The 18,384-nt window shown below is 47.8% G+C and overlaps 1 protein-coding gene across 1 annotated transcript in view; it reads left to right on the top strand.

The window, feature by feature from the left end:
• nr5a2 (nuclear receptor subfamily 5, group A, member 2) overlaps positions 1 to 18,384 on the top strand; it is a 49,776-nt gene that overhangs the window by 1,780 nt on the left and 29,612 nt on the right. The window contains exons 2-4 of the mRNA XM_067229633.1: positions 538 to 656; positions 2,998 to 3,139; positions 7,588 to 8,306. Coding sequence (XP_067085734.1) covers positions 538 to 656; positions 2,998 to 3,139; positions 7,588 to 8,306 — 980 coding nt within the window. The remainder of the gene's footprint in view (positions 1 to 537; positions 657 to 2,997; positions 3,140 to 7,587; positions 8,307 to 18,384) is intronic.

An 18,384-nucleotide genomic window follows, 5' to 3' on the forward strand; every position in this document is an offset into this window, starting at 1 on the left:
TCTGTTAGAAATAAATAGATGCTGCTGCATGCACTGACATTTTAGGCTAAGAATTTTCAACAGTTTAGCTCATCAAAATGCACTGGTGAGAGAATGTGATTCAGTTTGAGAAATTGTAGTTCAGTTGTCCAGTCCAATTTTATATTTCCCTCGCACAGAGCAAAAGGTTACAGTCTGTCTTTTGTCTGTGGGCGGCAACATTTTCTCCTCGAATCCTTAACTGCATTTCCCTTATGAATTCACGACTTAAAGTCATGAATATTTATTAAGCACAGTTTCGTACGTTTGCCTTGTCTCCGACAGAAAAAGGATAAAAATTGTTAGCCTATAGGCCTAGTCTAAATTCTTTCTGCTCGTCTAAAAAATAGATTTCGAATTTGTTTGTTTTATTTTGTATTAACGTATGTTGAACCAGTAAGTTAAAAACGTTCTCGGTTTAAAATAAAATGCTACAACATCCTTTAATATCGATGCACATGTTAAATGACTATATATTTTCCTTTATGCACTAAACTATGTATATCTTTTTTTCTTCAGCTGCTCAGTATAAAATGATGGACTACTCTTATGACGAAGACTTGGATGAGATGTGTCCCGTTTGTGGAGACAAGGTTTCTGGATATCACTATGGACTCCTCACCTGTGAAAGTTGCAAGGTAAAATATGTACTCTTTTTGAACTCTTTCTTTTTTTCTTCTCTTATAACTTTGCCTTTACCTTTTGGTCTATGGAAGGAGGATACTGTATACCAGTAAGTTAGTCAGATTTGCTCTACTGATAAAGTTACAAGGCACAAAATAGTGAACTGAGAATACTATGCAATGCAAAAGCAAGCCATTGCATTTAACTGTGCTTGAAACGAGTTAGAGAGTTCTTGCCTGTGTGGACCTTATTCAAAACAGTATTGTTTGTATTCCAATATATTGCATTTGATATTATAAAAAAATATGTTGTCAGTGGAATAATAATTTCTTTGGATCTTGATGTAGTGGTAGCTTGATGTAGCGATATCATCACCATCATTTTTCTCCCATTTTCACGCTTAAAGATGGCCTAAACTGTGGTTTGTGATCTTTTAGTTGTATGGGGGGACCCAGTGGGGGGGGGGGGTTTACACCCCCTCCAACAAAATACTGTTTTATTTGCAAAGGAATGTGCCCAAGGTTTATTCAACATAGTTGTAAATGGGATCTCTTTATCAGGAACTAATCAGAGGTGGCTTGATGTGAACTATGTAGTTACTGAGATGGGGAAAGTTTGTTTTGGACTAAGAAAAGGCTGCTTTGAATGTTTTCTCTCTTTTCCTTTTGTGGTGTGTTCCCTGTGGCGTAAGGATGGGTGGTATGAGGGCTCAGTGACTGAATATACACACCGTGTGTGTGTGTGTGTGTGTGTGTGTGAGGCACTGCATTAGTGTTCATTAAACCTCAACTCACATGCACACACATCAAAACACTGTCAGTTCAGATTTGCCCTGAACACACGGCACCACCCACCCACACATATAAACACATACAAAACCACACTGTACCTGTTAAAACAACACCAACAATCAAGAGCAGACCTCAAGCCCTAGTATCTCACACTGCTGTCTATTTGGAGCCTTTCAATACTTGCTCCGTGTCTCTGTTTTTCACTTTTTCATTAAAACCACAGTGGAAAAGCAGTGGAAGGTCATCAAATCCAATCAAATTCAATTTGTGTAGCAAGCACTTCTTACAAGCAATGTCACAGAGGGCTTCACATTCGCTCATAGAACCGCTCCTAAACCAACCTAAACCCTCAAGGAACCCTTGAGGGTTTATCTTAAACCCTTATGAAAAGAAATGTAGACTCTGCACATACGTACATGCACCCAGATCCCAACGCATGTGGATGAACTCGGGTCTCACATTGTTTTGGGTAAAAAAGCGTCAGCTAAATTAACATATTACATTCAGCTAGTGTATGCTTTCTCTGTAATGCACGTAGAGAGCAAATGAGAGGTTGTCATAGGTTCTCGTCTAGAGGGGATGTCTTGAGGTTTTACGCCACTTGGGCTGTTGGTATCCAAGCCATGGTCAGGCATACTGAATGTATTTATAGTGTGCGCTCTATGCTAAAAGGAAAATTGTAGAGAATCTTCACTTTGACTCATATCTGTCCTGCCTAAGTCGGTAGACTGGCCAACTACCATAGTTAAGTTTTCGTGGTGTGTGCACGGATCAAGCAATGTAGATTGTCCATTAAATCCATGCCTGGAATTTGGTGGAATATCGACATCTGTACTTTTAAATGGGCCAGGTTTAGGGATTCTCCCCTAAGTATGGATCTGGAATAAGTTAACAGCTTTTTCACCTTTGATTTTCCTGCTGCTATGAAAATGTATTCAGGGTTGCAGATAGAATCGTGCAATCCCAGAATTGTAAATTATGGATATAATTTATTGGATTTGGACTCCTATCCTCATATTTTTCAATAATTGGAGTTGGAGAAATTCTGAAGTCTTTATGGGGCCAAGTAAGATAATAACCAATATATACCACAATAGAATACATTGTGTAAAATAAAATATTTGAGGTGGATTATAATTCTGTCAAATGAGGTTTAGATATAAAATGACTTGCTTTATTTCATAAGTAAAATGTTGCATATTCAAACTTAAATTAAGTTAACTGTAGTTATTCCATTCTCATAATCGCTCTCATGCAGGCCCAGTTGTCTTGTCATAAATGTCATCAATATTAGTTACACAGTGTATGTTTACCTGCTAAAACAATACAACTTTGACTTCAACCTGTAAAATTCACGAATGAACACTTTCCCTTGACCTTGGTATTAAATGATGCAGGGTAAAAGTGGTGTAATTTCGTGTGCGTGCTTTTGACGTGTCTTTCTTCCATCTGCGTGTGAGTTTTCCCGTGCCTGTTCTTGACCCCTTCTTGTCCTCTGTGTGAATGGCTTGATTGCAAATGCACAGGTCATAAGCGTTGACATCTTCATTCCCCGTCCCCACAGGGCTTCTTCAAGCGCACGGTCCAGAACAACAAAAGGTACACATGCATCGAGAACCAGAGCTGTCAGATCGACAAGACTCAGAGGAAGCGCTGCCCGTACTGTCGCTTCCAGAAGTGCCTCACCGTCGGCATGAAGCTTGAAGGTAAGGGGACACTCCGGACCCGTCCGCCCCAAACTCTCGGTTGGCCTGCTCATTCGCTAACCATGCTTTGAATTATGGGAATGTGGAGGGGGAAGTTGGGAGCTCCTCGACAAAAGCACCAGAAAAAGAGAGTGTGTCACAGGCAGAGGTTTGGAAGTGTAGCAACAAATGATAGGGTGACGACAGGGTTATTATTTTGGAAGAGCGGCCATTTTAAGTGTCCTCCGTGTTTGATCTGAAACTAGTCCAAACCGAACCTTGACCAAACAAAAAGTGCTGTGCAAATGTGGGTGTTGTGGTGAAATGTTTATCTTTACTAAGCAGCGAGGGGGAACAAGAAAAGTCGCTTTGCAAAACGCATCCACGCATACCTGTGATGACTGCACTGCAGCCTAAAGTTCACAAAGAACTTCAACTAAACAATTAACGAGCGTAGCAAAGGCACATCTAGCTCGTGCTTTACCCTCCTTAAAGACAACATATCGTTTGGAGTCTTTTCCCCATCCTCCATCAGGGTGGCGTATTAATTACTGGTAATTGCAGATGAGCCTGAGGGGAGAATTTTCCCTGCCTGTCATTTTACAGCTTTTACCCAGGGTTTGATTTGTTTTGGTGGGCTAGAAGCCGGGTGCTGGAGGGGCCCCGGAGCACTGTGTCTGCTGTAGTCCAGGGCCCAGAGGCTCTCTAGAGCGCATGGCCTCCGAAAGCTCAGCGGCTGCCACAACCTGTAATCACTACTGGGCTTCTTCTGCTGATCTCTTCCCACACAGTCAGTAAACACATACATATATTCATAGCCCCTAAATAATGTGTAAAAGAGTTAGTGCCACACTGGAAGAATTCAGCTTATGCTGTGTCTTAAATACAAATGTGCAAAAGTTTTTGCCATAAAGAAGATTTGAAGTATTTCTGTCTTTCGACTCTTATTTAGTGTAATACTGATCGACACACATCAATCAAAGGACATATAAAGTTGTTTTAGGTGGTAAAGTGTTCCTTTGGGCCTCCTTCTTATGTCACCTCATGAGTTGGACTGCTCATTATTTATTGTTTGTTTTGTTTCCCTAGTATTATCCAAAGTCCCTCTGTTTGTTGATAAGTCTGTTGGCCAATCGGATTAGCCGTAGGAAGGTCAGAGACAGGCAGAGTGAAAATGCCATGGCTCACTGGTATAAACTGTGTTGTGACATATCTGTCTGTTCCTTCCAAAAATTCAGTTCCCTTTATCTACAAATGATAAGCACTTGGCGACTACCAACTTGATTAGGAGGACAAGGAATCAAAAATATTATTAGGACATAGAGTTATCGCTTGTTGCAACTGCTAAATTGCTTACCTCTGACCTAATGTCCCCTCGGCTGTCTTCATAATTTGATTAAAACCACACTTTTTCCGGTTGTTGTTGTGACTTTGCATCACGTGTTGACAGTTCAGTATTTTGACTGAAACTTCTCATTAAATGTGCTGCTTTTATCAGCATTAGGACCCATATAGCAAAGTATGCTAAACAACTCCTAATTCCTTATTGCTTGTTTATTGTCCTTTCTTCTGGGCAAGACTATAACTAGCATCAGTAAACAGGAACCGTAAGCCGAGGGCTTATCTTTTCCAGGTTACTTTAGTGCTGCCTGCTCCAATCAACCAAACACCGCACTGATCAATAAAATTACACCGTACACTTTTTCCTGCTATAAAAATGCATAATTATTTTGTTAAGTTACTCATCAGTTATATTATGTGTCTTGCTTATCAATCAATCGTCCCTCATTTTACCCGGCAAAGATACTTTTCTGACCGAATTACCACGTATATTCACCTTGCCCTACCAATCCACTGCATGAAACGCGGATATGCCGAATCAACATAAACGCACATTCTTTTTTTTCACCTCACCCCGTCGCAGATTTGTTTGTTGTTTGAACCCCCCACCCCTCGGTCCCGATATTTCCACACGGATAAACGGAAGTGTCTCCGCCGTGTTAGTCTTATCCCTCTTCTCGTCCGCCTCCATCCTTTTTTTTTGGATTCCCACTCGGAAGCCTTCTCTCTCTCTCCCATGGAGTCCACCGCTGGTGCAGCCAGAGACCTGTCCCATTACTTATGCATAGGTATCATAGGTATTCATGTGTGTGCGTGGGATAGTGTGCATCCAGAGTAGGGCCCAGGAGAACATGACAAACAGGGTGTCAGAACCAGGCCAGGGGAGCCATTTATATGCTCTGATCCGACAGGGATCCTCACCTACGCGCGCTTAATATTCCTGTATATTAAACACTCATAAATCAGGCGGCATAAGCAGCCGCCTTTACGGCGATGGTCTACGTGTGTGTATGTGTGTGTGTGTGTGTAGAATGCAGAGTAATGGAGCGACTTTGAGATTTGCCCGACGGCCCCAGGTGGCTTGACCTTTATTTTTCTCGGTCTCTGAACTGCCCTCGCGTGTCCCAGCCTCGTACCCTAATCTTTGCTCCATAAACCCCATACCCCCCCCTGCCACCCACCCTCGCCCCCCTCAAGAGTTCTTGCCCCCTTATCCCGACATCCAACCCTCCCCCCTCCCGTGCCCATGCTCTCTTCTCCCTCTCCCCTGTCTCCCTCCCCCCTCTTTCCCCTCTCCCTGCCTCCCCCTCTCCTCCCCCTCCTTTCTCAGTCTCCCCCCTCCCACTCTCTCCCCCTCCTCCCCCTCCTCCCCCTTCTCCCCCTCTCCCTCTCCTCATCCTCCCCTCCCCCCCCCCCCCCCTCCAACCCCTTCTTCGCCTCTCCCCTTCCCCCTCTCCTCCCTCCCCTTAGCTCCAGCCTCGTCCCGGGCTCAGATTAATCTGTGTAACATGCATGTAAATAACCTTGTTTAATTAGATACAAGGAGGAGGGTGAAAAAAAAGCCTGCGTTCAAACCCCCCCCCCCCCCCCCCCCTCCGCCCCCACGCACCAACCCCCCCAGTATTCATGATGTGATTCCCAGCCAGGTCCGGACCTAATTGTGTTTTCCCAAAAGGGCCAACTATTCGTTTTGAGCTCATTAATTACCCTGTTGCTCTAAATCATTAATAGTTTGAGTCACCACAATAATGTATAATGTATACAAAGGGCCTCTTTTTTCACGTGATGAATTGTTAACCATTTTAATTCTTTAGACTGTGTCGCGTCGGACTTGACACCCGGCACATTTGAGATGTGTGTGCGTGTGTGTTGGTTCATGTGACACGTGTTTCTAGGCCTGTTTGTTTGGGCCTATGGAGCTAAGGGCTTGAGGAGTGTGTATATGTGTGTGTGTCACGCGGTCTGTCTGGGTTCTGTCCTGGGTGTCAGCGGACCCTTGCCCCCCTCCCACTCTCGCGGCCGTCTCTCCCTCAGATCAGCCCTGCTGGGTGTCTGTGATGCGCTCGGCGGCGTGTGTGAGTGTGTGTGCGGACCCTGGCCGCTCCCCTCTCTCAGATCAGCGGGGCCGTGACAGACACTGCTGGGATGGAGGCCATTAAAACCGCTCCCAAGGCAGCTGTTGGGCCAGCCCCTTTTTAATTCCTTTTTTTCTTCTTTTTTTTTCATCCACCTCGTGGATATATTATGGCCTGAAGTATCCAGAGTGTGTGTTCGTGTATGTGTGTGTATGCCTGTGTGTGTTTTGCATGTGTGGAGGCTCACTTTGACCAAAGACTAGAAGGGGTATCTATGTTAAGTATGTATTGGTTTTGTGTGTGTGTGTGTGTGTGTGTGCGTGCGTGCGTGTGTGTAAATCGCACTGTCCCAAATGTCCACCATGCTGAGACTGTCTGCTCCAAAGCCCTATCAGAGAGAGAGAGAGAGAGAGAGAGAGAGAGAGAGAGAGAGAGAGAGAGAGAGAGAGAGAGAGAGAGGTATAATTAATAATCAAGCATGAATAATTAAGACAGGCACCCCCGACAAAGACAGACAGAGAACCAGCCTCCCTATGGCAAACAGAAGATCACACATGGTCCAGGCACTCACACCCACAGAGCCCAGAGAGGTCCTCATTCATTAGACATGGTCCAGTCGGGGGGAACTCGCAATGGGGTTCTGCTTGGTTTGACTTGATGTTTGGTTTGTTCGAATTGTGTATCTTTCTGCCCCCATGTGTTTTGAATTTTCCAAATGCATGGTAGAATGATTTGCAGTGGCAAATTCAGATTTTGAATTTGACTCATGTTATTCTTATTTGGGATCAGGACAGCCGGTTTAGTCAATGTCCAGTTAGTTGTTGATGAGATGCCTTGCCTTTCAGACAGTTCCTAAACTCTTTTTTGGTTGTTGCTTGTATTTGTGTACATGTGTAAAGAGTAAAACATACTATTTGAGGCATTACTGAAGATATTGCAAGCATTTCGCAAAGACTAGAGATGTTCAATCAATACTCTCGGGACATCCTACCGCTAATAATTGTATTTCCTGTGTGTTTCTTCCTGTTTTGTGTTTCTTCGTGTGTCTCTCAGCCGTGAGGGCGGACCGCATGCGCGGCGGCCGCAACAAGTTCGGCCCCATGTACAAGCGCGACCGGGCGCTCAAGCAGCAGAAGAAGGCGCTGATCCGCGCCAACGGCCTGAAGATCGAAGCCATGACCCAGGTGATGCAGGCCGTGCCCACCGACCTCACCCTCTCCTCCGCCATCCAGAACATCCACAGCGCCGCCGCCAAGGGCCTGCCGCTGAGCCACGCGCACCACGCCGCCCACACCCACCACCACCACCACCACCACCCCCACCACCACGCCGCCGGCCTGCCCCCGACAGACTACGACCGCAGCCCCTTCGTCACGTCGCCCGTCAGCATGGCCATGCCCCCGGGGCACGCCGCCGCGAGCCTGCAGGGCTACCAGGCGGCCTACGGCCACTTCCAGAGCCGCACCATCAAGTCCGAGTACCCAGACCCTTACACCAGCTCGCCCGAGTCCATCATGGGCTACCCCTACATGGACTCTTACCAGACGGGCTCCCCGCCCAGCTTTCCCCACCTCATCGTGGAGCTGTTGAAGTGCGAGGCGGACGAGCCCCAGGTGCAGGCTAAGATCCTGGCATACCTGCAGCAGGAGCAAGCCAGCCGGGGCAAGCACGAGAAGCTCAACACCTTCGGCCTCATGTGCAAGATGGCCGACCAGACCCTCTTCTCCATCGTGGAGTGGGCCCGCAGCAGCATCTTCTTCCGCGAGCTCAAGGTACGTCGTGCACACACTTCCTCACACACACACACACCCACATTCACACACGTTCACACACACGTACGTTTTTGTGTCTGAACAGTCAGTGCTCGGGTATTTGCTTCAAAAAACATATACCTTTCCTCTAAGCAAATTGTCATAGTGTGCTTTCCTAAGTGAGGTACCTTGTAAGAAATGATGAATGAATTGAAAACAAGCTGTGAGAAACATGTTTAACACGGCTAGAGCATAAATAAGCGAGGATGGCAACAAGCATTACTTATAGATGTTAAAGCATTTTCTCTGCTCTCCTACTTTATAAACCAGTCACATTATACATGCATGGGTGTGAGGATTTATACAGGCAATATCTCCAGTATTTGTGTGGGTAGGATTCAATCTGTGTTTTGTCAGGATGCTAAATGTTTCACCACAATAAGGTTATCTATAATTGACAGTTTACCACACAATCCGTGAACTCTGCATCAGAGCCCTAATCTTTTATCTTGAACAGCCTTTAATCTTTCTCTTTTATGTACTGGCTTGACACTAATGCAATGTGTACAGCCTGGAGTGGGGGGAGGGAGGGTTTTCCATTTAGCTGCCCGTACGTCTATTTTAGCGTTGGATACAAATTAACAGTAGCCCCGTGTACGTGTGTCACATTTTTTGCGGGGGATGGGTCAAAACTTCAGGCACTTTTCATCCATGCCAACAGGCTTTTGAAGTGAATATCACACTGTGTTCTTCCTTCAGATATCCCTGTGATCTGAAGAAAGCGGTGGAAATATGTGGTCAATAAGGGTATGAAACAGGCAAATAAACATATTTTGGCTGGAAAACGTCCTATAAAATTAATGGATGAACTTTATTAACAGCATCACCAAAAATATTATGATGTCATCATGAAAGTGAATCTGGGTCCCAGCTGAGGCTTAAAGGAGCAAAAAAGAAAATATTACCACCAAAATGTATTTATTTACATAAATGTGCGTCCAATCTGTGTTTATGGGTTTGTCTATTCCAATTATTAGAAAGAAAGAAAAATGTTTGGCTGAAAGAGCACTATTTGGAGTGTCAGTGTTTTCAAACAAACCACCAACACCCTCCTTGCCAAAAACAACCAAAAGCCTTCCTGTAAAAATTGTATTAACCCCCCCCGCCCCCCTCCACCACTCTCTCTCTCTCCCCTCCAACACCCCTGGGAGAATGGGGGATGTTTCCAGCACATGTTTGTTCGCTCCCAATTTGATTTGTTCAGTATGAAGGTTAATAATGCGGCTCGACATGAAAGCTTTTCGATGAGTCTGTGTGCTTCACCTGTTTTTCTAAACACCCCTGCCCTTGTTGGACTCTTTTGTTGGCCGTGCTCCGAATAGCCAAAGGCTTGACTGCACATGCAAACTTAGAGAACAGTTCTCTAAGTTGTGGGTGTGTGGGGGCGTGGTTTTGGGAGGAATAGTCAACACAGACCAAGACTACACAATTATGAACTTCGATGAGAGCTCTCGGGAAGCACATGTTGACATTCAGCGCGCAGCAAATCACATTGTTGACAAATCTTAATTTGCATACGGTTAGGCCCCGGTACTTCAGGGCGTTTGTATGGGCGTTTGGGGTGTGGTCTCAGACTAACGTTCTGCTGTCCCCCATTAGTTCCGAGTGAGCATTGTGTCGCGAGTCCGTGTCTCTCCAAACTCATCATGATTCAATTATGCCAAAGCCACTTGTGAGCTGTCACTTCTCGTTTGCCTCAGTGTGACACGTCATTATGTTGGCCTAATGACTATCCGTATCACCCTGGCTTCGTGTGAATTGAACTCAACACGTTATAAAGGTAGAAAATGACCCAGGGTGGAGGGCGGGGGGGGGCAATTCCTGAAGCCCCAACAATTGTGTTGGCATAGAGGTGAAGGATGGGGGGGGGGGGGATGCGCTCCCACACTAAAGCCAGGAGTGGATGTGTACCACAGGGGAGTAATTCACTGAAGTGACCGAATAATTGTTGTGTTTTTTATGTGTGTGTGTTTGGGGGTATTTTGTGTGGTGTCCCCCTCCGCTCCCCCTCCGCTCCCGCTCCCCCTCCACTCCCCAAAATCGCCAACTAAAGCAAGAGAGTTGAAAAATGATGTGCATGCAGGAGCACTGACCGCTTTTTTCCCAGCACCCCCCCCCCCCCCCCTCCATCATCAGCACTACCCCAATCCTACCCCTCACAGCTAATTAATAGCTACTTGAGCATCCATTGTTAAGCAGAAAGCTTAGTGTCGGTGATGGGAGAAAGGCCTGTGTAAGCCCAAAACAATTCCGACATGCGCAGGCAAATTGGAGCATCAATTTCTGAAGAGAAACCTAATCAGTTTGTCCTACACATAACCCACCATGGCTGAAATCTTTCAGTATTGTAATGTGGTGTATGTATTTCTTCGGATTTTTCTCCATTATTTATCATGATCATGTGTACCGGCTAGTTTTGGACAATACGATAAAGACAGCAAGAGCAGAACAGTCGACAAACACAGGAAATACAAGCGAATAAAAAAACTTTTCAGACTCTCCTATGCTCTCCATAGGGAACTATAAATACACCCACCTCAGCCCCCCACCTATTATTAGCTTAGCAAGAACAAAAGGATTTCTCTGGTAAGCGAGGCCGGGGGTAAGAGGCGTCTGCCAAAAGTGTTTAAAGATTTAGTTTCCAAAAGTTGGACTTGGTCATAAATATTTTGCCATTAGTAGATCTCTAAAGAGAGTTCCCCATTGTGCTCCAAGGGAGCACGGTTCACTGTGGCTGTGAAAGATACATAACCAGAGCCATTATATATTTCTCACACCTTGAAACGGGGTGGGGGGAGGGGGGTTCCTCCCAGTACCTACCCCAGTCCTGATTCATTTCACATTCACAGCTTTTAGGTCCAGGTGTCTTAGTATTGTCTGGTTCTGATCGAAGTCCTGCAGAGATTTTAAAAGTCGTTTTTTATTTATTTATATTTTGTACGTTTTTTGGTGTGCTAACAGGCATAGTAGCGTTTCAGTAAGTGGGTTGTTGTAAAAGTGTGTGTGTGTGTGTGTGTGTGAATCCCGTGTGTGTGTGTTTACTTAGAAAACTCATACGTGGGTGTGTTCTCAGTGCTGTCTAGCTTCTGGCTGCTCCCACCCTGTTTTTAGCTGGACACACTTTCAGATCCGCACCACAACAAATGGGGGGTGGGCCATCACCTGAGGTGAGGGGGGGGGGGGGGGGTGCGCAGTGTTGAGACACTCAGGACACACAGTCCATGCCCTGGCTTGACTCCATGCCAGCAACAGTTAACATTAGATTGTTTTCCGTCCCACCAACCTGTAGCATTTAAATGTGTCGCGAACAACCTTAAACGTGCGCGGAAGGCCACATGTATGTTTGAGAGTGTGCGTGCAAGCATCAGTCCGCGTGTGCAAGAGTCCGTCTACGTCCGAGCGCGTGCGTGCGTGCCTGCAAGCATGGGCGTGTGTACGTGTGTGTGTGTGTGTGTGCGTGCGTGTGCGTTTGCTACTCTCCGCCTCCCCGACTGAGGAGTGAGTCACGGCTGGTGCGGGAGGCTTGTGCTCTGCTCCACCATTGTTCAGAGGGTAGGATGCATGAGCCGAGCTTTTCCTCCTCCTGACAACACAATGGGACGGAATTAAGCCTCCGATTGTGCTTATTGATTCATATGTTTGTGCTATTCCTCCCTTTTGCTCCGCTTTAGTCACTCTGCGTCCCCGCACCGGCTTTGCTCATTACAACTGTCCCACCGAAAAGTCAGTACATCGCCAGCGGACATTTCCCTGTTTTCACAGGCGTAAAAGAGGAACCCGGATAGCACTCTGTAACTTTATACGTATATTTAGTCCATCGAGCTGATAAAACCGAACCGGGCAGAGCCGGCGACGCTTTGACAGGCGGCGGCGCTGTTTATTTTTGTCCTTTCACGGCTGTTCGGGGACAGTTTGGGGTGCGGGCTCCTCTCGGCGGAGAGAACGACAATACCAGATCCGTCGTTAAGAGAGAGAGAGAGAGGCAGTATTGTTGGGCCTCGTTCCTGGACCCTGCACCCAGCTGAGCCGAGTCGGGCTTTATTGGTTTAGCAGCTGGAAGAGAGGAGAGAGGGAGGTGAGAGGGAGGAGAGGAGAGAGGGAGGAGAGGAGAGAGGGAGGAGAGCAGAGGAGAGGGGGAAGGATAGGAGAGGGGAGAGGACAGGAGGACAGGAGAAGGAGCAGGTGTACCTATTCCTCTTGTATAAAAAATGAATTATTCATATACTGTACTTCATTTGAAGAACGGGTCATTATCTTAGACAACAACATTCCATTTCTGAAAATCATTCACTGTCTCCTACTAAATCCAAAATATCTAAAGACCCAGAATTATTTACTCTGTGTATTCCAATAAGCTGCTGTTCATAGACTCAGTGCAAGTACTTCTTGCATTCATATCTTATACAGCGTGTGTCAGTCAATCTGTCAGTATGACAAGTCCCTGTGGGGTTCAATGAACCTGAATATTCCCCATTTATGGATTTACCTGGGTGAATAATGTACAGTCTGATGCCCCTACAAGTCAGGGTGTATAATTTTGCCCCCCTTCCCTACCCCAACATAAATATTACATGAATTGACTTTTGTAGAAATGCGAGCATCATTTTTTCTCTCCTCTCTCCTCTCCTCCCTTCCAGCCTCTGTCCTTCTCCACTTAACCTGCACTCCCTCCATACACACACACACACACACACATCTCCTCTCTCTAACCCCCCTCAACCTTTCCCTGCCGTGCAATTTCGAGGTCGAGCGGGGATCGTTGGCTAGGGCAAAAAAAGGATGGGGGTGGGGGTTCAGATCGTCCCTTTTACATCCATCCCCCGACCGAGGGCAAGAGGGGGGAAATTAATAAGGCGTTTTAGGCGTGATCTGTGAACCCAGTGAGGACGGGGGGGTTGTTGTAAACCCCCCCCCCCACCCATCCTCCCCGTGCTCAGGCAACGTCCCTCTCTTGACACTGCCGGGTCACCGAGAGCCCCCACCCATACACCCCCCCTCCCCATTGCCCTGACATACTGCATGTGCGAGGGTGGCGTTTGCAGCTGGCAGAGATTTGTAACCGTGTCCCTGCTCCATTGCATTTGAATTATTCCACAGGGCCGCCCCAACCTCCCCCGCCCCCCCACCTCTCTCTCTCACTTTCTACATGAGCTTTCCTCTAGAGCGGGGGGAGGGGGGGGGAGTTAGACAGTGGGAGAGTGACACCAGTGTCTACACGAGTCCAGAACAGAGTAAACAAGCGAGAGATAGACAAGAGAGAGGAGCAGTAGTCAAGGAGAGAGAAAGATAGCGCGAGTGACAGAGAGACACAGAGAGAGAGAGAGACAGACAGAAAGAGAGGGAGAGAACAGGCCTGCTTGGGTGTGAAGGTGGCGGGGGCAGTAGGAGAAGATGAACAAGGGCCTGTAGAGGCACCAAGGGCAGGTGGCAGTGTGGTGAAGGACAAGGGAGGGGGGGGGAGGGGCAAGAACGAGCGAGAGGAGGCTGGGGGAGGGGGAACAGGTGGGAGGTTAATGGGCCTGGACCCGATCCACCTCGGGGGCCTTGATATATGGGGCTTTGGGCCCGGTGCAAGGCGGAGGCTTTCAAAGATATATTATTTCATTTGAGGAGCAGCATTTTGGTCCCCCCACCCCCACCCAGCACCACACACACACATTTGTCCACTGATAAATGATACTCCCCCCCCCCCCCAACCCTCTCCTGTACGTCCCCCTCCCCCTCCTCCCAGGTCCCCCTCGGCACACAGCCACAATCGGAGGTGGCACGTGAGCTTTCGTGAGGCTTGCTCCACTGCGCATAGTCGTTTTGGGTTCTTGCAAGGTATCGCACGTCCTTCCTCCCTTCATCTCGAAGTCCGTCTCGTTCTCACGCTGTCTCTCTCTCTCTCCCTCTGTCCGGCTCTTCCCTCGGAGTGTATTTCTTTTCACCCTTGGTCTTTTTCCACCGCGCTCACCTTCTCTCTCCTCCAATGGGTCTCTCTTTGGAGAAGCTCTCCCTCTCTTTCTCCCCGTGCCAATCCATCCCTCTCCTCCATCGCTCTCTCCCTGTCTCTCTGGAGTATCCCTCCCCTCGCTTACACGCATTCACTCTATGTATCGCGACACAATATCTCTGTCTCCCATCTCTCTTTCTACACACTGCGCACACACACACACAGATTCCTCCCTGTGTTAAAGTAGGCTGCAGCAGGTCTTGTGGAAGGCTGTTTATCTAAGCTGCTACTTTAGTGGTAACAATATCTGTTTAATCAGGTCTGGGGTGAGGAGGAGGAGGGTCACCAAGGCTTGTTTTCAGTCGTAAATTATTGAACAACAAGCCGAACGAACGCAGAACCATATATCAGTTGCTCGGTAAAACGACGATGATACATAAAAAGTAAGTGTTGCTTTTGGTTTAGAATTCGACGGCCGGGCGGATGAGTGTTTGAATAGAGCACAGACAGGAGGAATGTCTGGGGACATGGCTGGGGATGAGACTCGAACTGGAGGACGGCGCGGACGTCTGAGGACTCTGGGGAGGAAGCGAATCCCCGTCCGCCGTCTGTCCGAACGCACCGTTCCATCTGCATTTCTACCGGAGCTCTCTCTGACGTTTATTTACTACCCCATCCCCGTCTGGGGACTTTGCAGTGGCGTCCGTGCGTAGTTGCTTTGACAACCGCCCCAGGACCCCCGCCCACACACTCACACACGCACGCACACACACACACTCACAAGCCCCCTCACTCCCATCTGTTCCGTGCAGCGATTACAAGCCCAGTGTCCTCCTTCTCTTCCACCACCCCCCTGTGGTCCACCAGAGGAGAGACCAGAACGCAAAAAACCTAGAACGTTCCCCCAGGGATCGGTCAAGGCGGAAGGAAGCAAGGGCACTTGTTAAAAGGAAAGATTTAGGGTCGGGGGGGTAGATGGGGGGTGGGAGGGGGGTGGGGGGGGGGGTGTGGTGGGGGGTCCCTGCGGACGTGAGGGGAAGGGGGAGCAGGGGAGAGCTTTTAGCGTTCGCGCTGAAGTCTGCTCATCCACTTGTTGCTTTGATGAGGGATAAAAGGCTGTAGCGAAGTTTCTGGGGCTGAATATGATGGACTCATCCTTCCTGAACCGGTGACCAAACTCACCGGTTCCTTTTTCTTTCTTTCTTTTTTTTGGGGGGGAGGGGGGGTACATATTTCCCCCCCCCCTGCTTTTCCTCTTTTCCGTTTCTTTACCTCATACTCATCCACACCATTCTCTTGATTATTCTTCTCCTCCCTCTTCCTCCACCTCTTCCTCCCTCTGCTCTTCGACAACCCAACCGAGGACCAGATGGAAAATATTGCTTCCCCTACCGGCAATTCTTTTTTATTTTTAGTTAGCGTGGTGAGAACTTACATTTGCCTGCACTTTATCAGACACAGAGCACAGCCTGGCCACGTTAAGTCTTGTTTAAAGACGATCAGGGTAAAAGCCTTTTTTATTGGCAGGTCAGAGCGCTCGTTAAGGCAGAGGAGGCGCAGGGCGATGGAGTTGGTGCACGCGGTGTGTCTGTGTGTGTGTGTGTGTCCCCCCCCCCCCCCGGTGACTTTTCACAGCGCCACGACAACACCTGGGAAATCTACAGGGCAAAAGACAGAGCGAGCAGTGGAGAGAGATGAGAAAGAGAGTGTGAGAGAGAGAGAGAGAGAGAGAGAGATGCGAGAGGGGTTAAATAAAGTGGACATTGGAAGCTGATTTACTTGGCTAGCTGACGAATCAACTTTAAAGGTGTGCGGATCATGGTTAACACCCGCGCACCTACTGTAGATGACGCACACCAAAGAGCCTGGTGTTTTCCCCTCCCTCCCTCTAGTCTATCACCCTCTCTTCACCCGCCTCTCTTTAACCTCCTTGGCTGCTGTTAGGCGCTGGCATTCAGCGCAATAGGTTATGCAGGAACTTTTCCAAGGAGTCTTCCATCCCAAACAGGTCGCCAGGAACGTATCTCTCTCAAAAAGGTTTCAGAGTGGAGCGACGGACGGGAGTGTCGTTCTCAGGTGCGCCTCAGGTACGCACAGCGGGCACGGTCACCCTCGGGGCGTTTTAGGGTTCCCACCCCCTGGGTCAAGCGGAGCAAAGGTGTGGTCGCCCCGGCCTCTCTCTGACACCCCCCTCCCCACACACACGAAACCTGAACTATGGTCATGACACAGAGGTATGTGGAGGTGTCGGCTCATTTATCCCTCCCTTTGCTACTGAACAGTGGACATCTTGTTTTCGTCTAAAGATACATGGCAGAATGTGTCAAACATGAACCACTAACAATAGCCCTCCCCCCACCCCAATCACCACCACCACCACCACCACACACACACAGGCACACACACACACACACAGACACTTTATACTATGAGCACGGTCTAGCAATTAACTTTAAACTCTGGTCTCTTTTGTCTTACTTTGGAATCTCTCTCTCGCGCGCGCTCTGCGCAGCTCTTTCTCTCTTCGTTGATGCGCAGCCTTAATTATCTTCTGGTGATCCGTGCTGGCTTGAGGTGGTGGCAGTGTCTGCTGCCCTCGTCACTCCCCTGTCAACAGTTGTCCTCGACATCTATTTTTGCTCCTTATTTATGTCCGCTCTATTCTCGAACTATAGAGACAGAGATAGAGAGAGAGAGAGAGAGACAGAGAGAGAGAGAGATGGGGGGGGTCTCACTCACTTTTCGTGTCCAAAGGACAAAGGAGATGAAGCGGGAGGTCCAGGGGGGGTGGGGTGTATGTGTGTGTGTGTGTGTGTGGGGGGGGGGGGGTTAAAGCTAGGTTTACAGTGTGTGTGTACGTCCTTATTTATAAATAACTGCGGTTGGTGTGAATTTATGGACACGTCGGTGAATGACATTTTATACGGGTCACGCAAAAACCCTTGCTGGGAGATGGGGGCGGCAAAAGATTTTGGGAGGCCTGCCGGTCACAAGAAAATGCCTTCAGATACAGCAGCCCATTAACGCCACCTGTTCTTTCTTCTCCAATTGTTTCTTCTGCTACTTTCGGAGTGTATACTTCTTTCTCTCTTTCTTTCTTTCTTTCTTTCTTTCTTTCTTACTTTCTGTCTTTCTGTCTTTCTCTCTTTCTTTCACCTGCAGAATGTATAAATGTTTCTTCCTGTCTCTCTCTCTTTCTCCCTCTTCTCTCTCTCTCTCTCTCTCTCTCTCTCTCTCTCTCTCTCACCCCCCTTCCATCTCTCCAAGCCATAACTTTGAACCTGGCATAGCCTCATGATAAATGATTCCATACATGTGAAATAAAGTCTGATTCTAAAAATAGGCATTACAACTACGTTCTTTTAGAATTGCGTCCCTCTTGCAGGAGATTAAAAAGTGATTTGCACAATCAACGACACAGTGAGAATATAAACCAAGTATGTCGAATAGGGCTCAAGGCCTACAGATTTTTTTAAATGCCCCTTGAATATTGGGTTGGAGGTGTTGACAGCGTTGTTAAAACTCCAGAAGGGAACTAGATTGGTGAATGTAGGGATTTCAGGTGGCAAAGGTGTGGCCTGCAGGCTCATAAAGACACACTACACCAGACACCGCATGCTACACTAAACAAGTTTGGGATTTTCGTCCTTGACGCACAAGGCATTCTTCACAATGTGTTTTTCAATTAAGGGGATGTCCAAAGAAACAGCAGAGGCTTACACAGGTAACAGCTAAACCTGTCACGGCGCCCTCCAAACTTGGCATCCGTTTTCTCTGTGGCTATTACGCACGGCCTAGACCAGAACCAGATCAGCGGGTTAATTCTGGTATTAATTTGCTATCAAAGCCTATGCCAAAGCTGGTATGGTGGTGTCTGGAGTGGACCCAGCTGTTACCCTGCCGTCTGTCAGCCATAATGGGAATCTATGTCTTCCCCTCAGACAGAGAGAAGTACATTTGTCTCTGCATTTTAAAACAGTCCAGTCTGCGGCCGTCTCTTACAGCCTGAATAATGAAGGAGAGTAGATGGAGACGTTTAACTGGGGCTTCATCGCACCGGCCGGAGAAGGAGCAGCAGGTCATTTCCCACTGTCTGTCAGTGGC

This window comes from Osmerus mordax, chromosome 26 (assembly GCF_038355195.1).
Source record: "Osmerus mordax isolate fOsmMor3 chromosome 26, fOsmMor3.pri, whole genome shotgun sequence".
In the NCBI taxonomy this organism is placed as follows: domain Eukaryota; kingdom Metazoa; phylum Chordata; class Actinopteri; order Osmeriformes; family Osmeridae; genus Osmerus; species Osmerus mordax.